The following is a 22859-nucleotide window of genomic DNA, read 5'->3' as shown; positions in this document are numbered from 1 at the left end:
GCTGGGACATCGCCACCGCACCAGATTCTCCCACTAACTGCATGCCTATCCTCTGCCAGCAGGAAGGGCCTGCTGCCTGACAAGGCTGGAAACAGGCTATGCCCCTTGAGCAGACCCCTGGGAGGCTGAGCACCTGACCTTGGCCTCCCAAGCACTGTGCTCTACCCCCGGAGCTATCTTTCCCGGTCTGTGTTCTTGAGACAGAATGAAAACCAAGTGGCCACCAAGGTCAGGTGAAGGCAGCAGAGGTGGCTATCAGCCCTGTTCCTATACAAATGCAAACCCTTTTTTAAAGAGGGCGTCGCACATTTGCATGGCTCTGGGAGCCAAGGGAAAAAGAACTTTCCAATTTCCAAGGTCGACTTGGATCCTGGTTTAATTCCTTTCGAACCCATCTGAAAGAATCGGAAAGTAGTTTTATTTATTTATTTATTTATTTATTTATTTATTTATTTATTATTTTTTAAAAGATTTTCTTTATTTATTCATTCATGAGAGACAGAGGCAGAGGGGGAGCCCAATGCAGGACTCGATCCCAGGACTCTGGGATCATGACCTGAGCCGAAGGCAGACGCTTAACCATCTGAGCCACCCAGGTGCCCCGGAAAGTAGTTTTAAATGGGAGAACGAATCCCAAGCCTGGATGAAGTCCGTTGGTGGTAGGATGGTGTTGACCATTCCCAACCTCTTCATAGCCATCAGTGTTGGGGAAAGAGAGTGAAGATTAGGCCTAATTCTCTTGCGAAGCCCCCTCAGGAAGAGCGGGCTGACGTGGTTCTGTTGGCACCTCAAACTGTCTAGAAAGCTCAGGTTCCAGGGCCTTGACCCTTCTCACCAGCCCCGGGAACTGAAGTGACTGTGACTGTGGACCCACCACCCTCCCAGAGCTGATGGCCGTGTTCAGAAAACACTCATCACAGCCCTGGGGGAGCCGGGCCTAAGGACGGGTGGACAAGGAAGCGGTGTTCACTTTCTGGGAACATTTTCTGGAGCGTAAGGAGGGTGCTGACACCAATCTTCGCAACGGCAACGTCTCGTCATCTGCGTCCCAGCTCCCCCGGCAAAGCGACCCGGAGACGCAGCCCCCTTCCACTCCTTGGTCACAACAAGAGTGCCTTGTTTATTTAACCATTTCAAAGCGTTTGTAAAGTGATTAGCCCACTTTTTATCCCCTCGGCAATCATACAAAGTAGACAGGGCACCTTTCCTACTTTACAGATGGAGAAGCTGGGGGACAGTTGCTCAGCAACAGCAAACAGAAAGTGGGTCACTCTGTCCTGACTCCTCGTCCAGCGAGGGCTCTTTCTGCCACACTAAAGGGCCTTATCTTTGCCCCATCCTACAGCTTCTAACCGCCCATGAGGGAAGCCCAGCTCCTCCATGAGAGACCCCCGATATTTTCATGAGGAATATTCGTATAACTAATCATTCTGCTATTAAACCTACCATTTACAGTCACAGTCTAAAAATTAAATAGACTTAATTTTTGGAGTCACTGTTTCAAGTATCAGTTCAAGAACTGGGTGCCAGTCGATGACACATACCATACGCTCCCTACCAATGAGGCTGAGTGGTCATCGTTCCCTTCCAGGTGACCCAATGACTCATCTCTGTTATAAAGGATGACAGCGACAAAACAGCGTCAACATTGTCATCGTGTGTAACGGCTCCTATCTCGCACCCCCACCCCACACACCGCCCCCCTTGAAAATCATGGTGCCAGCCAAGCATCTCCCAGGAGCCCTGTCAGAACTGTGGGATGTCCGTCTGGGAAAATTACACTACAGTCCCTCCTTCCAGGGGGTGAGGAGCTGGAATGCTTTCCAATGGGGAATGTTATTTATTAGGAATCATTTTTAGGTCTTTTTTCTCTAAAGTGGATTTGAGATTGATCACCACACAAACACACATACACATACAGAGACGGACGGCAGAACAGTTAAAATAACGAAACAAAACAAAACCAGAAGAAAAAATTAACAACCCTATTCCCAGAAGGGAGATGCCACCACCTTAAAACCAGAAGTAAGATGCTTATTGCACTTTTATATTTCATTTAGCTCTGAGTTCCGTGGAAGTCAAGGTAAAAATAGAAATATGTTGGTTATATGGTTCTCGTCTATGAAGAAAAGAAGGTATATTTACATTTATATTTCACTGATTCTCTTTGTCACCAAAAATTTGGCATGATTTCGGATGAGTGTTTTACGTATATTTTGTCTCTCCAAAGAACAAGACAGGTTAAGTCTAGTCAGGATACATGCTCTCTGGAAATATTGTGGGAAGTTTGATACATTTTGGGACCTGATCAAGAAAAAGATACAGAGGGGGCCTGGGTGGCTCAGTCGGTTAAGCATCCAACTCTTGGTTTCGGCTCAGGTCATGATCTTAGGGTCCTGGGATCGAGTCCTGCATCTGGCTCTGGGCTCAGCGTGGAGTCTGCTTAAGGATTCTGTCTCTCCCTCTCCCTCTGCCCCTCCCCCCACTCACTCACTCTCTCTCTCTGAAATAAATAAATAAAACCTAAAAAAAAAAAAAAAAAAGGATACGGAAACCCAGAATCTTCCTTACCTCCTCCAGTTTATCCATCCGCCCCACCAGTTTGGTAGTGACAGAATGCAGCTTCAGGAGATCCAGGCCATAGAAAGCTCCTTCCAGCATGTCTATGATGGTGGAAAGCTAGGAAACAGGAGTAGGGGGTTAGTCAAGGGCTGGGGTGTGACAGACCCAGGACGAGATGTTTCCTGTCAGACCCCCATGCCAGAGGCTCAACAGGGAAGTGGCCTTAGAAATTGGCGTTTGTGTGTGTGGGGGCACATAAGCCAGCACAATGGTGGAAGGTAGTCTGCCCACTAGAATACTCAGATGAGAAACAGAAGAATCCTGTAGGAACAAGTAAAACTGTTCTTCACCAAAATCTTCACCAAACTGTTCAGAACTTGTATTCGTCAGTTGAAAGTAGTGCCTCGGGCGCCTGGGTGGCTCAGTTGGTTAAGTGACTGCCTTCTGCTCAGGTCATGATCCTGGAGTCCCGGGATCGAGTCCCGCATCGGGCTCCCTGCTCGGCAGGGAGTCTGCTTCTCCCTCTGACCCTCCTCCCTCTCGTGCTCTCTCTCATTCTCTCTCTCGCAAATAAAAAAAAAAAAGAAAGAAAGTAGTGCCTCATCTTTGTTTCCCCAAGATATCTAGCACAGCACCTGGCCCACAGCAGGTGATCTGTACATACTCAACGACATGGCTTCGGAACCTCGATGCCCTGAGGACGTGCTTCTGAAACACTCACCTTCATTGTCTACTGAAGGCCTGGAACATACCAACGGTCTTCCCTCAGCACTAAAAGTTAAACTGACCCTGGGGCAAAGGAGGCCCAGTGACCCTTCTCTGAGGTGACAGAAGCTGTCACAGGGCCCCAGCCTTTCTGCCAGTAGCCTGGGAAGACGGTGGTCCCACCGGGTGCAGCAAAGGGGCCGACGAGAGATGCTTGACCCGAGCCTCCCTGCCGAGGACCGGTCCCCGAAGAGTCTGCTGGCCACACGAATCCCCTGGCCTTGCTACGGGATGAGGAGGAAGTCCATGCATGAGCTCCTCGTGTTTCGGAGACCTCCTTCCTCCCCACCGGAGGAAGGCAGCTCGATCGTGGGTGAGAGCCACAGGATGGCATCTGGTTAGCATGCACTGTGAAGATTTTCTGACTCCTAATAGAAGATTGTTCCAGAAGCCCCCCAGAACCCAGACAATCCCATAACGGGGCGGCCCCGAAACTAGTTCCGCGTCAGGGCTGCAGTTCTGTGAGGCGGGCTGAATCCTGGGACAGGATGTTAAAGCGTTGTACTGTGGAACCCCACTCAATGACCACCAGCTACCAGGTGTGTGGCAGGTGCCAGGCCCCGTGGCGGCACTTTGCATGGCCATCCATGAGCGAGACCAGTGGCTCCTGACCCCGACTCTGTCAGGCGTTGTGCTAAGCGCCCCCTAGCTGCCACCTCAGCTCCCCCACAAGGTAGATGCTATACTCCCCACTTCCTATGCAAGGAGACTGAGGTCAGGCAAGTTAGTTAGGTGCCTTGAGTCGGATCAGACGACAAGGGGCGGCAGATCTGAACCCAAGGCGGTCTGACTGCAAGACCAGGCCCAGGCCACTACCCCATGCTGCCGAGATCGGATGAAGCCCTCGGCCAAGCCGGGCAGTGGCCTCGGGCAGGCCTGAGCTTCCCCACCCTGTGGGACCGGGATCCCCGTTCGATACCGACCTACAACAGGCCCCGGGCCTTGTGCTGAGGACCGCCAGGCTCGCTCCTGTGTCTCTTACCTCTGGGGTGCGTGCTGGGCTGACAGTAAATCGTGACAATAAGTCTTGCAGAGAAGAACACTGAGTTCTTTTGGCCCCTGGGCCCAGCAGCTGCTCCCAGGCCCAGCCTCCCTGGCTCCACAGGGAGAGAGGCAGGCACACTCTGCTCTCGGCGTCCCTTTCAGACATGGGGACTGCAGATGACCAGCTTGCCAGATGATCAGCCTCGGACACTTGCTCAGCACACTAGGGGCCAGGGCCTGACCTTTATGGGCTAAGCCAGGTCCCAGTTACCCAAAGGCAGGGATTGTAATCCCTGCAACAGCTCTGCTGGACCCCCAGGGCCCGAAGGCACCCTCCCACTCGTGGCATCGCTCTACCCCAGGTCCTACCTTCAAGTCCCGGCTGTCCGCCGCCCTCAGCTTCTGGAGCCTGAAGTCACCCTCACAGGGATTGAGGGCCGACGGGGGCGCCACACACGCACACTTGCACGACGAGCCCGAGGTGATGGTTTCCAGGGTGTAGAAGTCCTCCTTCCTGGAGGTGCCCTCATTGACCCTCTGGCAGGCATCTCGGCCCAGGGGTCTCACCACACACTTGCACTGACAGTCGGAGCCCTCAGACACAGCCTTGACCTTGTCATAGTCTCCCAGCAACTAGACACGGAGACAGAGAGAGAAGGGGTTGGTGTGCAAACATATGTATTGGGCCGGCTCCAAAAAGGCTCTCCCTTCCCCATGTCAGATGTCCTGCACTAGCCAGAGACCTCAGACCACTCTGAACAGCGGGGAGAAGAGGTCATCGGAACACAGTTTGCTGACTCTGAAATCTCCTTGAAGGCGCTTAGGAGTTCGGTTCTCTTCATTTGTCTTGGAAGGCTGTGTGTTTCTCAGGGGGCCTGAGGCTTTCATCATTTCAAGGGAAAAACAAATGAGCCCTTGCCTTTGCAAGAACCCAGGTTGAGATTTAAAAAGGAAAGGACAAGGGCTGAAGGGAGGATGGCAAAACTGAGATTCCAATTTGAAGGCTGCTTGCTTCTAGCCTCATCCCCTCACGGACCACTCATGGGGTGCCTACTCGGGACGGTGCTAGGGGCTAAGGGGGGGAGGCAGACGGGCCAGAGAGCCCACTCGCAGGAGCGCAGGGTGCAGTACCCACACAGATCACAGCCATGCCAAGCGGAGAGTGCCGAGTACCCCGATGTGATGTAGTGCAGCGGGGCTCAAACTGGCCAGAGTGGCTCCAGCCAAGAAGACTTCCTGGAGGACGTGGTACTTGATCTGACCCTCGAAGGATGCTTTCTTTACTTTTTAAGATTTTATTTTATTTATTTGTCAGAGGCAGAGAGAGACTGTGCACAAGCAGGGCGAGCTGCAGGCAGAGGGAGGAAGCAGGCTCCCCGCGGAGCAGGGAGCCCGATGCGGAACTCGATCCCAGGACCCTGGGATCATGACCTGAGCCGAAGGCAGACGCTTCACCGACTGAGCCACCCAGGCGTCCCCGAAGGATGGTTTCGATTTGGAAAAAGGGAACTGGGAGAAAAGAGACAGACCCAGAACTCAGTAAGGTTTCCTCAGCCTCAGGATTCCTTTGGCTCCTAAAACGGCTGCTGAACCCAAACCCTAGGCCAAAGCCAGGAGAGCACACTGGCAGTACTTGGTGCTTCTACAGCACTAAATATTTCCTTCTGAGCTCTCCCCGGCCAGCCTCCCCAGGCGGGAAAGCACACAGGGACAGGCTTCCTGGAGCCACGGTGCTGGGCACTTGCTGGGGGAAAAGGCTCCTCCCCAGCTCCCCAGCCACACACCCTGCAGCCCCAGGGCCACGGAGCTCTCCCTTTCTAGGCATGGAGAAGGGCTCCCTTCCTTCAACTAATGACCCTGGCAGGCAGGCACAGGACATTCCCGGAGTGGGAATGTTCCTGGGATGCCGTCCGGGGGGAAGAAGGCTAGTAATGTTTTTCTTGCAAAGGTTGGGTTTCTTCTAACACTAATATTTGTTTTAGAGCTGTTGTCAACTACAGAATGGATCAGTGGATGCAGGAGTTACAGCACAAGGTGACCGAAGCGGCTGGTCTTTATGGGCTGACAGACAGTAAACCATGGCTGTCTGCTCGCTGAAACTCTGCCTAGATTCCTGCAAAGCCCGCACTGGGACCCTGGGTGGATTCCTTCCTTTCCGAGACTCGGGTTTCAGGAACACTTTTGTGCATGGCCCTCCAGAGCCCCACTGTGAAGGATTTTTATGTCCTTTCGATGTAGGGGAGAGTGCGAGGTTTTCGGGCTCTAGGGCATCTATCAGCGTAACTTCCAAAGGAAAAGGGTGAGGAGACTAGTGTTTGATAAACGCCACAATGGAGCTGATTGTTCTTCCTCCGGGAGGGAGACAAGAGCCAGTGCAAGGACTTAGCGAGATGCAGGCAGCATGACAGGGACCCTCCCTCAGCCAGCCCTCATCTTTAGGCTGATGGCAACCCCCACCACACATCACCAGGCCGGCTCCAGGGCGCTTGCACGGAACACTCCAGACAGCTGTCCCCTGCAGGTACCTGGGCTGCAGCAGTCAGCCGACCTGGCCCTGCCCACTCGGAGCACTCCTACTGTTCCAAGTCTTACTGTTCCACGGGTCCTTTGCTAATAGAACGGGAACGAGGGTGTGCGAAGTTGAGTCAAGCGGAGTCCTTTGTAAAGGGACACTTCACAAAGCCCATCACCATCAGCTGTCACTCACCCCCACCAACCATCCACCAGAGGTGAGCGGATCTGCATTTGCACCCTGCCTCCCCAGTACACCGGGGTCTCGTCCCGGTCCCCCTGGGCGGGGCCACCTGGCAGGCATCACACCTGCTGCTGTTCTGTCTTCACCCCACTCCTCCCTGGTGTGCATCTCACTCTGGGTCGTCAAGTGCCACCCCCGGGGAGAGCCATCAGCCTCCTGTCCCACACGCCGGCCTGTTGTCACGTTCCAGTTCCCACGAACAGCCACACAGGCAAGAGACCGCCAGGTTTTCACAACCCTGGGACTAGAGGTTTGGGTGATGATTTTTTTTTAAACCCCTCTTTTCAGGGAGCTGTGTGGAGTCTTGCCTGCCTTCTCTCCTTTCTCCTGATTCGGTAACCTTGAAAGACCCCCTGACGCCGGGAGGAGGGCACGGTCCCTTCGCTGAAGAAACGCCTCGGGTAGTGGGGTGCAGCGGCCGCCGAGGCTCCAGCGAGGGCCACGTCCCGCTCCCGCCCGGGGCCGGGGGTGGCCGGGGCCCGCAGCCTACCTGCGACAACACGTTCTCCTGGTTGTCCGCCTCGTTCTGCAGCGTCTCGTCCTCCGTGGGCGCCTCCGTCGGCGCGTCCGGGGGCTCGCTCGTCCCGGCGGGGGGCACGCTGGGCCCCCACTGGACCCCGGCCACAACCAGAGCGCCGCAGACGACCAGCAGCAGAGGCTTGGCCATGACGGACGCGGGCAGAGGGGCTGCGCCCGGGGGGGAGCTGCGGGCTGGGGCTGCGGGCTGGCACTGAGGCGCGAGGGCGGCGCGGCCCGGGAGTGGCCGCTCAGAGCGCCTGCTGACGCTGGGCGCGGCTGAGCGCGGCGGGAGGGTGCGCCCCCGAGCCCCGGCTCATGTCCTCCCCGGCGCGAGCGGCCGCGACTGTGCGGCCCCGGCCGAGAGCGGGGCGCAGGGTAGGGGGGGCGGGGAGGCGGCGGCACCGGGAGCGAGCGCGGCGTCGGCGCGAGGGCTCAGGTGGCAGGCGGGGGGCCGAGCGCGCGGGGCGCTGGGGGGCGGGGGCGGGGCGGCGCGGAGGGAGGGAGGGAGGGAGGGAGCGAGGAAGGGGGAGGGGAGGGGAGGGGCAGGGGCGGGGCCTCCATTGTGCGGGCGGCCGGAGTGCGGCTCGGAGGCGCGCGGACCGGCCCGCCCCGCCCGGTCCCGCTCGCCACCCGCTGCGGCCCCCGCGCGGCGTCCCCGAAGATTGGGGTCCCTGTGCCGTTCTGACCGAGAGCCGCGCGCCCCCTGAGCTGGAGGCAGGCACCGGGCGCTCGCTCCGGGCCCGAGCCCCTCTCCTCGGCGTGCTCCTTTTATTGCACCCGGGAGAGAAGGAGCTTTGCTCTCGGCGCCTCTGTTCCCGGACTCGGCTCGCGGCGAGAGCTCTGGCAGCTTTGAACTTAGCGCCACTGGGAGCTTGCCGGCCGGCCGCAGCTGCACAACCTTGCAATACCTCCACCCAGAGGACGGCTGTTGAACTCCCTGCCGGAGTGTGTCCTGACTGTGTAAATATTAAGTACGAAGACCGTGGCTGTGAATCTCCGACGCTCTGCGTGTCCTCGTGGGCGAAGCTACTGCCCGAGAATCCAGTGACTGTCCCAGGAACCAGCTCTTACTATCTTCCTGCTTTGGGACGGGTCTCAGAGTCTCTGTCGCTAGATAATCCCCAAGAGGGCGTCCACTTTGAACGGTGTGCAATTATGTTACAGGGTCCCTTAATTAGTGCCCCTTTTATGAACCTACTGTAAAGATTAATAATGTGTGAATCCGAGGAAAGACACTGTGCCTTCCGGGACAACTGTCACCCAGAAAATATTGAGCAGAGCCAGACCCCTTCAAAGATGGGAAAGGTGTTATTATGAATCTGGGAAGATACGAACATCTTGCCTCTCACACTAAGGGATGAGCGTTGTAATAATCAGTGATAAACTAAGCAGACTTCAGCTCATGTAAATGATGATCATGGACACACGTATAATGATAGTCTTTGTTAATATGCTTTATTTATTTATTTTTTAATCCAGTTCTTGAACAAAAATCCAAGGTTCTGGATGTCTGGGCTTGTGGAAATGTCTCTCTCACACACACACGTACACACGCAAAGTACTCTATGGGAGCTATCAAAAAATTTCTGAAACCAGATGGGAGTAAACATCTATAAAATATCGTTTTTAAATTCAATTAAAATAAGTGTCGAATGTTGGCTAAGTGCAAGACAACAAGCTAGGTTGCTAGGTATTTAATGGGAAGATAAGCATATCCGAGTTTTCCAGGAGTGGGTGGGAGTGAGGAGCTAAGCAGAACCAGGGCTCAAATTTTAAGTCGGGGTGAGAGCATTTCCCAAGGGCATTAGAGGAGGTAGAGGTCCCTTCTAGTGGGAAGAGCAGGACTTCATGGGATGACGGGAAGGCTTCAACAGAGCAGATGGTAGGTCAACAGGAGGTAGGCAATAAAGAGACGTCACTGTGGGCAGAGACAGCAGCCTGAGAGTGGATGTTTAGATCTCAGACCTGCGCACACTTTTCAGGGAAGCCTTTTCTGACTCCAGCACCAGGGCGATTCCCCTGCAGTATGCTCTCATGGTACCTTGAACCCTTTCCTCACGGAATTATGGGAATTCCATCTTTCTTCTCCTTTCTGGGTGGCTTCAGCAATGCCTGTCTTCTCCACTGGAATGTAACGTCCGCAAGGGCAGGGCTTTTGTCTGGTTCTGTTCACCGTTACATTTCCAGTGCCTGGAACCAAGGAGACGTTCCGGCAAACTGGTTGGGTGAATGGGAACCACAAGTAGTCCCGTTGGATATATCCCATCTACTTTCATAAAGACCATCTTTGTATCCACTAGTGGGTATCTGACTGCAAGGAACAGAAACTCAACAATGGCTTAATCAAATATGAATTTATTTTTCTCTCACTCTAAGAAGACTGGAAGTTGGCCATTTTACATTTAGTTCAGCAGCTCAGTGATGTCATCAAGGACCCAAGCTCTTTGCATTTTCCCATCTATTATTCTTAGGGTATTGGCTTTTTTACTTCATCATAAGTGGTTGAAGCCAGTCCTAGCTTACCCCTTTGCCATTCTCTTCTACCAGACCTTCCAAGTCCCCAGTCTCTCTTGCAGCTAGGGGCAGCCACGTGATTCAGTTCTGGCCAATAGAATAAAATAAATCTGCAGAGTCTAGAAAAGATATTTTGCCTCCTGATAAAGGAAACAAATAAGAGAGAGGAGCTTTCTGGTGCCCCCATTTCCTGTGTTTGATTGTGGTCATGGTGCCTGGAGCAGTGGCAGCCCTCTCACGACCATGAGGCCTTTCTCCTATTGAACTGAAATAGATCTCTGGGGCGCATGGGTGGCTCAGTCAGTTAAGCATCTGCCTTCAGCCCAGGTCATGATCCCAGGATCGAGCCCCAAGTTGGGCTCCCTGCTCAGCCAGGAACCTGCTTCTCTCTCTCCCTCTGCCCCTCCCCTGTTTGTGCTCTCTCTCTCTCACTCTCTCTCTAATTGAATGAAATCTTTAAAAAAAAAAAAAGGAAAGAAATAGGTCTCCTTTTAAAACTTTGTTTTAAAGTTCAGTCCTATGGTCCTACACAGAATGTGTCTAAGACCTTTCCAGAAAGAGAGTTTTTCTTTCACTTAAAGATAGAAATCAAGTACCTTCTAAATCTCCTCTTTCTCGAGCTAACTACACCCACTGTCACCTTCTATCTCCATTTTATTCACCTGTTTCTCAGACCACAAGGTCTTTCAGACTTACCATTATTCTGGTTATTTTTTCTCTAGAGAGGCCCCAGTTTTGAGTAGATGTTAGGGCATATTGAAACCATTTTTTCTCTTTTTCCAACCACTGTTATTTTATTAACGTAGCCCAAGATTGACTTTGCTTTTTTGGCATTTACATTGCACCAATGATTCACATTAATTAATTTTTTTAATGTAGTTTTTTCCTTTTTTTTTTAACATGAATTTTATACTGGTTTCCTCCATCCTGTGCTTTCCAGCTATATTCTTTTTCTTCCTTTTTTTTTTAATCCGAGTACAGGCCTTTACATTTTTTTCCCCACTGATTATTATGATGCTTTTGGCCCATCTTTTCATCCTGTTGAAATATTGCTGCTTTTGCCCTTGTCCAAGTTTTCCAAATTAAATAAGCATGGTTTCTGTCTTAATTCAAATCATTAATTTTAGTAAGTCATATTCATTCGAATAGGGCCAGATTCTAGAGTGCTAGGCCCAGAATGGGAAAAGTATTTCCTTATTGCTATTAACCCTTTTGGTGTGTGCTTGTTCAAGTAGTCAGAGGCGTTTGTGTCTACCCTCCACGTCTTCAGCATGCCTACAAGCATTTCTCGAGAGACTTTTATCACCTACCTTTCCGAAACCAAGATACACTGCCCGTGGCTTCCTCCCACCTGCCGGTCTGATCGCCTGATCTGAAGATCCTACAGAGAGCTCGGTTTGGCTTTAGAACATCCAAGCTGATGTACTATAAATTCCTCGCATCCTTTGCTCAGCACCTAGATTCTACTTCACTTGATCCTTAGCATATTGGTGCAAAATAGGTGTTGCTCTCCCCATTTAACAGGTGAAATCATTGAGGCATTGAGACAAAGAGATGTATGATGGCTACTCTGTACAGAGTGTTTACCCTGCACCAGGCATGATTTGATGTTCAAAATACCCCTTAGGCAGGTAGTGTCGCCTGCAAATGAGAAAGCAGGCTCGAAAATGGACATGCTTCTCGTACAAATGTTCAGAGAACAGGGTCTTAGAAAGCCCCGAACGTGCCACTTCAGCCCCCTGAGACCCAGGGCCTTTACCAGCCAGCAGGTTGCCGGGTGCTGGGGATCCCTCAGCTGCTGCACCCACCAGGCCTCCCCAGCCAACTTCACTTCTGGCAAGAGCATCTGTTTTCCAGTTTATCTGGGAGGCTCTTGGCTTTGCTCTGAAATGTCTGCCTGTAGAAGACCAAGGCTTCATTTGCCAGGTGGGGCTGGGGTGGCTATAAGTGACCTGCCACCTTAGTGGGTAATTTAGCAAATGCACCTGCCCCGCACAGCAGCATCATCAAAGGGCAGCGCAAAATCCCACGGGCAACATCATTCTGCCATCCCCCTGCCCTGGCTCACTGCGGTGTGGGAGCCCTGCCAGGGAGCTGCCATAAAATGCTGGAAAGAGATGATGGAAAGCCCGGCTGAAAATGAAGTCTTTTCCCCCCGTTCACCCTGCTTTGCTGCTTTCTTGGCTTCTGATTTTGTCTTTGATCTTCGATGGTTTCTCTCTTCTTTAATTCCGTTTAACTCATTATGGCACATGTGTTAGGAGTCAGGTGCTCTGTGTCCCGAGGGACACACGAAGACCAAGAAGACAAGACCTCTGCCTTTGGGGGCTCCTATTCTAAAGATTATAAATGTGCGATCCTGAGGAAGCACACAAGGGAGCTTTTTTCCCCCTCAAGACATTTTAGTAAAGAAAAATGGTTTTCTTCACTGCGGGAAAGATGGGAGCGTGTCTTGTAGGCAGTGAGGAGCCACGAGAGGGTTCGGGCCAGGAGGAGAGTGCCGTAGTCAGCTGTGGAGATGAGATGAACAGCCGTAGATGAGATGAGATGCCGTAGTCAGCTGTGGAGATGAGATGTGAAGAGTAGAAGGCAGAGAGGACGGCAGTAGGCACTGGTCTCCGTTTGCAGACCACCTGGTCTCCCAGGGTGGCCCTGCCTGACCCCACGTCCTGTGCTGGATGGGTCACTGTTCTGACTCAGAGGGGAGCACCCCTGCCTTGTGTGACTTGTGGTGACCCAGGGAGAGGGATGGGTGACACGGGCCTTTTGCCTCCCCACGGGATTTCCCAGCGCTGCTCCATGGCCCAACTCCAGGGGATACCACTCCCATCAGAGTCCCTGTGAATGGACCCCCACCCCCGAGAATCATGCAGGCACCCCCCCCAACCAGGACAAGTCAGAAACACTGCAGACAGACAGCCCCCGGCTTCCTACCCACCATGATCTCCCCTGCCTTCTCTCACTCCCCCGTCCTCCCCCTCTCTCCTCCTCCCTCCCTCTCCTCCCTAGTTTTGAGTCCTCCAGGCTCACAAATAGAGCGGTTCTGACACAGATTATGTGCTGTGGTGCAGGGTGCCTTCTCCGAGCATTCACACGCCTCCCCTGCCTCTCACAGATACCTGATGTCACTGTAGTAGTTCTGCTTCGGGGCGCCTGGGGGCTCAGGCAGTTAACTGTCTGACTCATGATCTCAGCTCAGGTCTTGATCTCAGAGTTGTGAGTTCAAGCCCTGCGTTGGTCTCCACACTGGGTATGGAGCCTACTTAAAATAATAACAATAACAATAATAATAATAATAATTCAGCTTCAGTGGGGAGCTTTTACAGGCAAATATTCCCCATAGAGTAACTCATTGCTTTCAGTCTATAATAGGAAATAAATAACTGGTAACAGATTTTGCTAGGGAAGTAACAGGGAAGACACTGGGAAGTTAAAAAGACTTGTTATGGGACAACCCTGGAGAGGGGGACATGGAGAAAGGGAAGGCCTGGTCCATGCTTTACCACCTGTTATACTAGAAATGAGGTCTAAGGCAAGATGAAATCAGAGAGGGAGACAAACCATAAGAGACTCTTAATCATAAGAAACAAACTGAGGGGGGCGCCTGGGTTGCTCAGTCTGTTAAGCAGCTGCCTTCAACTCAGGTCATGATCCTGGGGTCCTGGGATCGAGCCCCACGTCCGGCTCCCTGCTCAGCAAAGAGCCTGCTTCTCCCTCTCCTTCTGCCTGCCACTCTGCCTACTTGTGCTCTCTCTCTATCTATCTGTCGAATAAATAAATAAAAATCTTTAAAAAAAAAAAAGAAACAAATTGAGGGTTGCTGGAGGTGGGTGGAGGGCTGGGGTAAGTGGGGATGGGCATTAAGGGGAGCACGTGATGTAATGAGCACTGGGTGTTGTATAAAACTGATGAATTACTGAACTCTACCTCTGAAACTAGTAATACACTAGATGTTAATTAATTGAATTTAAATAAATTTAAAAAAAAAAAGAAATGAGGTCTAAGGACTCAAATTTGTTCCTGATCATTAGGAATGAATAGAAGCTGGTTCAATAGAGACCCGGAGAGGAGTATGCCAACTTGGGGAATGCAAGCAGAGCAAGGAGCACGGGGGTTACAGGGAAGGAAGAGGAGGAGAAGTATGAGAGGGGGGACTAGAGGTCAGACCACAAGAGGCCTCTACACTATGCTGGGAGTCTGGATTTGAAGTCGAAGGCTGTGGGGAGACAGGGAGACACCAGGACTGTCGAAAGCAAGGGAGTGGAATAATTACCCTCGAGTTCCAGTAGATGATCACAGCCGCCGCAGTGTTGAGAATGGACTGGAGGGTCCGACTGAAGCAGGGAGAACCATTGGGAGGCTGATGTGGAAATACAGTATGAGATGGGAAGGCTCTGATCCAGGTAGTGAAGCAGAGAGAAGGGGCGGGTGCGAGAACAATGGGGCTTGGAGACTCTCTGGATATGGGGGTGACAGAAGGAGGGGATATTAGTAAGAATCTTTAGTTGTAAGTAACAAAGCAAAGGAAAGGGGTGGGGAAGGAGACTGATTATAAGGATCTAGGGGTATCTCACAGAACCCAAGGCTTTGGTGTCACTGGGGTCCATACAATAGACAGAAGGTGCCCAGGCCCCAGGTACTTGAAGAAAGTAAGGCTTTCTCCTTCTCGGGTCAACTCCAAACGCCCAGGGAAGGGGATCCCATCCAACATAGATCAGGTGCCCAATCCTGAACTAGTCACAGAAGGTGAGTGTGGAGGGGGGTAGGTCACTTTGTAGAAACTTACTTAACATAAATTCATCATCTTATAGAAAAGCAAAAATATCTCCTTATAAGAGACAATCCAAATTATCCTGCATAAAAGAGAGAGAGAGAGAGAATCCAAATTAGTATCTAGGAATATCATAGGCAACTCTTCTGTGTGTCCACATCCCTAGGAGATAGATATCTTTTCCAGCTTGGCATGAAACTAGTCCAGATGTGACTTCTCACCATCCGGGGCAACAGGTTAAATGGTAGCCTGTAGCTCTGAGCTCGTTGTAGATACTTCACGTGGTCGGATAGCCACTGAAAATGTTCAATCCATACATGCTCTCTTTAGGATGCTTTTTTCCCTTCACTGGGGCACATGAACAGCATTTAATTCTAGCCTCATCAGGCAGCCTGGAGCCATGGGGAGCCTGGGCTTTGGGGTCAGACAGATGGGCTATGAAATCTGGCCTTTTCATACTTACGAGTGACCTAGGGCAAGTCACTTCCCATCTGTGAGCCTTGGTCTCTTCATTCTAACATGGGGATCATATAAATACCATCCTTTGCTTACTATGTGCTCAGCAATGTTCCTTTCCTTACCCTTACAGGAATGAACGCACCCCCAATTCCAAAGCTAAAAATAATGAGGAATATAAAGATCACAGGTGGCTTATTAAAGGTCTTCGTTTTAGCATCAAGAGGAAACCCAGACACGGATCCAAAGGTGAAGGTTTACTTGGGAGCAGGAAAGGTGATTCTAGCCTGAGCTTTGTAGGGGCCTTCAGAAGCACTGACCTGGGTTAATACTAATTCTGCTACCTATCTGGTGGGTGATCCGGGGCAAGTTTTTCTCTTCGAAACCTTACTTTTCTTTTTTCTTTTTTTAAAGATTTTATTTATTTATCTGAGACAGAATGAGAGAGAGAGAGAGCACATGAGAGGGGGGAGGGTCAGAGGGAGAAGCAGGCTCCCTGCCGAGCAGGGAGCCCGATGCGGGACTCGATCCAGGGACTCCAGGATCATGACCTGAGCCGAAGGCAGTCGCTTAACCAACTGAGCCACCCAGGCGCCCCGAAACCTTACTTTTCTAATATCACTAGGTTGTTGTGGAGATCAGAGATACATAAAAAGGGGCGCCAGGGTGGCTCAGGCATTAAGCGTCTGCCTTCGGCTCGGGTCATGATCCCAGGGTCCTGGGTTCGAGCCCTGCATCAGGCTCCTTGCTCTGCGGGAAGCCTGCTTCTCCTTCTCGCACTCCCCCTGCTTGTGTTCCCTCTCTTGCTGTCTCTGTCTCTGTCAAATAAATAAAATTAAAAAAAAAAAAAAAGGCCTGACCCATTGCTTGCCATGCTCACAAATAGGAGCAAATTAAATGTTGAATGACTGATAACATGGTCATCATGGATTGAATGTTGGGATATTATTATTCCCGATTCTGATTCACCATGGGAATTTAGTAGAAACTCTGTGCCTCAATTTCCTTACCTGAGAAAGAAAACTATCATTTTTTAATCTCTGTTCCTTCTACCCGGCGATAGTGATTTAGGTAAGCAATTTTTCCCTTTTTGGGGGGTTTGCTTTGCTCCAGGGACTGACGTCTGAACAGGTAACTTTCTAAAGCTTGAGCAGCTCCTGCGGTGTGTCCTCAGACACGGGGCTCTGGAGGCGGCTGTCGGGCCCCTTGCTGTTGTTGGCAGGCCAGCCCAGGCTCAGCTGGAGGCTGCAGCTACCCTTGAATAGGGCTGGGGGTGAGGGTGCAGATGGGTCAGGGAGGGCTTCTCGCGAAGGACCGACAGCAGAGCCCGGAGCTAGGCAGTGAGCAGAGCGAGGTTGCCACAGGCATCCCTGGCCTGATGCGGAGTCCCCGGGAAAACCCAAGAGACCCCTCCCTCCAGACAGGAGGAAACCCAGCTCTGTGCTCTGAGAGCCAACCGTCCCATCCAAGGAGAGAGACACCTGAAGTAGTAGCAACGCGATTGGGACAGAGCAGCATTGCCGCAGAGTTCCAACTCCCATGACTTTCTCCCGCTTCCTCTAAATAATTACTTTCGTCCGTTTGAAAACCCAATTCGGGGCACCTGGGTGCCTTAGTCGGTTAAGCATCTGACTCTTGGTTTCAGCTCAGGTCATAATCTCAGGGTCGTGGGGTCGAGCCCCGCGTTAGGCTCCATGCTGAGTGTGGAGCCTGCTTGAAATTCTTTCTCCTTATCCCTCTGCCCCCGCCACCCTCCCCCATCTCTTAAAAAAAGAAGAGGAAGAAGAAGGAAGAAGAAGAAGAAGAAGAAGAGGAGGAAGAAAGAAGAAGAAGAAGAAGAAGAAGAAGAAGAAGAAGAAGAAGAGGAAAGAAGAAGAAGAAGAAGAGGAAGAAGGAAGAAAGAAAACCCAATTCAAGCTTGTTCCAATTAACCTGGGAGCTCCCCCACCCCCTCCTCCATCCATCCATCATTCCTGACCATCCTTCATCCCATTGATAGCACGCAGCTTTCCTCCCATTCTTCTTCTTCCTCTATTTTTTTTTTTAAGATTTATTTATTTATTTGTCAGAGAGAGAGAGAGAGAGCACAAGCAGGGGAGTGGAAGAAGAAGTAGACCCCCTGCTGAGCAGGGAGCCCGATGAGGGACTTGATCCCGCGAATCCGGGATCATGACCTGAGCCAAAGGCAGGCGCTTAACCGACTGAGCCACCCAGGCGCCTCACCTCCCATTCTTGCAAGGAGAAAGCCACTCAGAGCTGTTATCTCGGTGGTAAGTGTGGCTCCTGAACAAGTGCGCTGTTCATGTTTTTCATTCCTTCACAGGAGATTTTTCAGTGTCTGAGCTTCACTTCCTTCTGACCTAGAATTGTGTGTCCAGCGACAGGCTGCCTTTGCATAACTCCAGGGGGACCATACTGTGTAAATGTGTGTGCCCCTGAGGTTCAGGATGGTTTGAGCACCGACTATGGCCTGGTGCAAAAATCTCATGTTGTCCTCACAACCATCCTGTGCTGTACGTGGTGTTAATCCCGGGCTGCAGGTGAGGAATTGGAGATAGGGAGATTCCCTGACCTGCCCAAGGACAAAAGTGCACGACTAGTTAGCAGCAAGGTAGCTTTGATCTCATGTCTGTCTGTCTCCAAGCTCATGCTGTTCGTCATAACCAACACACATGCTCCAACATTTAACCTTTAAAACTCAACTTCAGCTTCTCACCCACACGCAACCTCTCCTTCTGGAATTCCGTATGCAAGGCTTCCCGACCACGTGCCGGCCAAGTGGCACATCTATGGGAAAGCAACTGGCTGTGGCTGTGAGAAGTCCCATCAGGAGACGTGGCACCCAGTCCCAGCGCTCCTATGGTGGGTGTGAACGCTGGAAGTCAATGACCTCTCGAGAGAATCCTGGGCCTCAGTTTGCCCATCTGCCAGGAGAAGTGGTTGGACTGAGTGGTTTCCAGGTTGGTCTCTTGCAGCCCAAACATTCTGGATTCCTCAGTCCAAGCAGCTTGATTTATTGATCCTTCTCTAGTGTGTTCTGAAATGCAGCTGGCTTGAATGTCACCGCCCAGAGAAAATAGTCATTTTGTGTGTCTCTGCAAGGCCGTGCGTCACTCTAGAAAGTGTTCAATATTTAGGAGGTGAGCAGGGTAGACATTCGGTGCATTGCATGGCACAGTCCTCAACACCTGTGCATCCAGGGTTTCCTCAAATTATAACATGGTGGTTGCATAACCATCACATGCACCTTGAAGGTAGGTGGGAGACGGGTGATGAGCCTCAGGGCCGCCCCAGGGCTTGCTGGCTGGTCTGGGCGGCAGTGGGTCACTCACTGTGAGCATGCATCCTGGCCCCGGGCAGCAGGTCCTGGCCCTAGATCTCCCACCATCTCACTCTGGGATGGGGACAAGCCAAGCAGGGAGGGCAGTGTTCACAGCAACACCACTTCTCGGGTGATTTAGATGTACTGTCACGAATTCTCAAGGCATTGCTGGGAGGCTGGTGTGGTTCTCTCTATTGTAGAGATGAGAACACAGAAACTCAGACAGTGGAAGTGACTAGAGCAAGGTCACAGAGTCTAGATTGGAACTCGGGGCTTATTGATTCAAAGCCAGGACTCTGAAACACCAAACTGCATTCAGGCTTTCGTAGGCAAGTTGAAAGGAAGAGTCTAAATAAAAAAGTGAATTAATTTAAGATCTATTTAAAGAAAAGGGTTAAGTCAGTCTAGGTGATATGACAAAAACCATGAAGGTGGGGACCTTCACGAATGTCTGAGAGCCCTGAATCAGATAATATGCTCCCATGTTCACTGGTTCCATGCAGACAGAGCGGGACCATGGCCTTCCTGAGCATCTGGCACTGTGTCTCCAACTCTTGGGCATTTGGAGCCCTTTGAATGGGGAAAAGAAACAAATTGTTTATACAGAAGCCTTATCTCCTGCGCATCCAAGACTTTGCTGTCAGGTATCCGTCAACATACCCCTTGAGAGAAGGGCCTAAGTCATAGGTTGCAAGGTGATTGGCCAAAGATGTATTTAGTTAGGCCCGCACAGTGATTGCTTGTTAATTTCTGAATTTGAATGTCTTTAGGGAGGGCACACAATCTAGTTTGCACAGACCTCACTTCTCCACCTGATATCATCCTTGGTAACTCCAAGGCATATGAGCCTGTGACCTCAGGTTTAAGGCCTTACCTTCCCCAAGATCAAAATCCTCAGGGGTGGGTTTCAGGGCGTAGAGCCCCCAGGAGCCACCAGCAGCTTGGATGTCTGTGGCACAGTGAGTCTCTGATGCTTGCTGGGTTCTGTACCAGCCCTGCAGGAGACCAAGTCGGGACAGGAACCCAGGCCAGGGGGTGGCCACAGAAGGTCACAGCTTTTTATGGTCCTCTAGTAGCTCAGTGGCAGCTTTGTGATGTTCAGCCTGGGAGTAGAGTGACACCTGCTGTCTGGTGTCCCTCTTCAAACCCAGCAATTTCCAGTCTCCATCCCCAAACCAGCTGCTCCTCCTCCCCCGGCTCCCCTGGGACCAGGCTGCAAACATCATGGCCATTGGTCACTGACAAGGTCATGGGTCCTCGACAATGCTTTCTTCTCTCTCTGCTCCCATAACCCATCTGTCGCCAAGGTCTATCGGTTTGACTTGGGCTGATTTTATGTATCTTGCCCCTTCTTGTCACTGCCTCTTTGGGGCTCATAAGTTCATCTCTGTTTTCTTAGATGGGAGACCCTCTGATGGCACGGATGATGTTATACTTGTTTTTTTTCCCTCAACAGGGGTCTAGTACATTCTGTGTATTTTGGTTGCTCATTAAATGCTTGCTAATTTGTTGGTTGACTTTTTCTCTCAAAATGAGGCTATTTCCCCCCTTTATTTTCACTTCTTTATTATTTTTTCCTCTCTTTCGATCTGGCTGTGACCCAGAATGTTTCTTTTTGCATTTTCTATTTTTTCCTCCCCACTTAAACTCTCAGGTAACTAAGTGTGGCTGTGAGTATTGCGTTTCAGGTCTAGGCTCTCTTGAGGCTAAGAGACTGTGCTATTCTAGAATATATGAAGATCATGTAACAAATGGAGATAGTAGTGTCCCCTAAACACTCTCTGGGCTATGTCACTGGACTTCTTATAGACATAGGGTAACCTTGACTAGAGTGCGTCCAAAGTGGATGAAAGAAAGATCTTTAATTACTACAGACAGAAAGGGTATTTAATTTAATAATGTTACACAGGGGCCCATAGCAGCCATATTCCTCCTCAGTTCATTTTTTTCTAGGATTCTCTTTATCTAGATGTTGTCCCCAAAGTGCCACAGCCAGAAGACTAGGCTCACAAAATTCAGCAGTAACAAAGGACTATACAAAGACATGAACTCCCCAGGTGGTAGATGAAGATGTCCCTCCCCCTTTACATCTTCATCCCTGGAAACTGTAAGTGTTACCTTATTTGGAAAAAGAGCTTTTGAGATGTTTTCAAGGATCTTGGGATGAGGAGATTATCCTGGATTATCCAAGTGGGCCCCAAACACCATCTCAAATGTCCTTGTGGGAGAGACGCAGAGGAAGAATTGATACACACAGAGGAGAAAGAGAGGAGGAGCAGAGAGAGATTTAAAGTTGCCGACTTTGAAAATCGGAGCAAGGCAAGGAATACCAGCATCCACTAAAAGTTGAAAGAGACAGGGAACAGATTCTCCCCTCGAGCCTCTGGAGGGGGTGCAGCCTTCTCAACACCTTGATGTGGGTCCAGCGAAACTGATTTCGGACATCTGGTCTCCAGAGCTGTGAGAGGCTAAATTCCTGTTGTGCTAAGCCACCAAGTTTGGGGTGATTTGTTACAGAAGCCACAGGAAAGTAATACACCACACCAGTAAGAAGACAGGCCATTCCATGATGACAGGTAACCACAGGGGGGCATTTGGCAGAGCCCGTTGGAAGAAAGAAATGTATCATTACTGTTCTGGTTGTTAACGACCCTGACATTCAAAGTAGAAATGAGCAACTTTAGACAGAGGCTAAATGATAGTTGTGCCTCTGGCAGGAAAGGCGCTGATAAAGAGGTGTCCTGCCCAGACTCATGTAGAGCAAGAACAGCATGGGACACCCAGAAGAGGATCAGCCAGGCTAGACAGTGCTGCTAAAAAAGGGAAATCGAGGGGCGCCCGGGTGACTCAGTCGGTTAAGTGTCTGGCTCCTGATTTCAGCTCAGGTCATGATCTCAGGATTCTGAGATCAAGCCCCCCGTTAGGCTCTGCGCTGAACTTAGCCCGCTGAAGATTCTCTCCCTCTCCCTCTCTCTCTGCCCCTCCCCCTGCTTGTGCTCGCTCTCTCGCGCTCTCTCTCTCTCAAAAATAAATAAATTAATTAATTAATTAAAACAAATAAATAAATAAAGGAAATTGAGATTGTTCCGGAATAGACCCAAGCCTCTTAGGCATGCTTGGCTAACGATTTTTCCACTTTCTTTATAAAGAAAATGTTGAAGTTAATACATAAAAAGGCAAATGTTAAGCGATTGTTATTTTATACCTAACTAATTGTAACAAGTCGTCCTTCACCCTCATTTGCTGAACTGAGTTCAGTTACTTGGAATTAGTCCTCGTGCTGGTTTCGTAATCTCCTGAGGTAAAGCCCTCCTCCCAATATTGTTATGGATAATGCTGGTCCCGGTGGTACCTGAGGATCCAATTTAGGTCTGTCGCTGAGGTGGTTGTGCTCTGGTTGGACAGCCTGGAGGAACAGTGCCTCTTCCAGAATACTGGCTTCACAAGACTCTCGTTTCGGGGTGGGCGGGCAATCCAGTTGGTAAAGCAAGAGTGGGAGGCTGATGGTTTCCATCAAAGCAGAACTAAGGGAAGCTCCTTTTCTCTAAAAGGAAAACATGAAATCCAAAATGTAGGAACCTGCCCTACTTAAGTGGCAACAGGAGGATGATTCCCTCTCCTGGCAGGAACGGGGTAACGGACAGCAGACTTGCATTCCCAATGTAGAGAACCCCAAAAATTGGACGAAGTTTAAGAAGCAACTGCTGAGGTCATGGCGCACCAGGCAGCATGGAACTGTGATCCCTGAGAGAAAGGAAGCAAGCAAGGTGAGTCCTACAATTATTAACACAGTTCCCTGCCTGGAGGCACTTTCTAGAACGTGGTGCAGAGGTGGGAAACCCAAGAAGATCCCCGCAGTCTCACCGAGCTGAGGAGACAGAGTTCAAGCAGGTGAAGGTGGTACGGATATGCAAAACAGAGTACCAGAGAGAAGGGAGATAAAAAGAGAATGATTCAGAAATCTTAAGATTTCCTCTGGAAACCGCGGCTGAACACTGAGCTGTACGTGTATAGAATAAAACTCCATGGAGCCTATGCAAATAAAATTCTGAGAGAAGGAGCAGTGACTGGAGAGATATGATGAGCAATTCTCAGAGCTCCCATAGGATGGGCAGATGTTCAATTTCTCACCATTCAGAGTGGAGGACCTCTTCCAACACCCATGCGTTCAGTAGAGATCCCAAGATTGTTATGCTTTTGTTTTAGGGCTA

General features: G+C 50.8%; 1 protein-coding gene across 4 annotated transcripts in view; it reads right to left on the bottom strand.

The window, feature by feature from the left end:
- Window positions 1–8014, bottom strand: part of OLFML2B (olfactomedin like 2B) — a 36498-nt gene extending 28484 nt beyond the window's left edge. For 2 of the 4 annotated variants that reach the window (XM_081825262.1, XM_081825263.1), the window contains exons 1-3: window positions 7557–8012; window positions 4681–4944; window positions 2572–2679 (exon numbers count right to left, since the gene is read on the bottom strand). In XM_081825262.1, the coding sequence (XP_081681388.1) occupies window positions 2572–2679; window positions 4681–4944; window positions 7557–7733 (549 nt within the window). In that variant the 5' untranslated portion in view covers window positions 7734–8012. Of the gene's footprint in view, window positions 1–2571; window positions 2680–4680; window positions 4945–7556 lie in introns of all 4 variants that reach the window. The other 2 variants (XM_081825264.1, XM_081825265.1) reach the window with 2 other exon arrangements.
- Between the last annotated feature and the right edge of the window lie 14845 nt (window positions 8015–22859).

This window comes from Leptonychotes weddellii, chromosome 6, assembly GCF_054177405.1.
Source record: "Leptonychotes weddellii isolate Sample4059 chromosome 6, ASM5417740v2, whole genome shotgun sequence".
Lineage (NCBI taxonomy): Eukaryota > Metazoa > Chordata > Mammalia > Carnivora > Phocidae > Leptonychotes > Leptonychotes weddellii.
The sequence above is the reverse complement of the archived record's forward strand: the minus strand, read 5'-3'. Positions and strand labels throughout refer to the sequence as shown.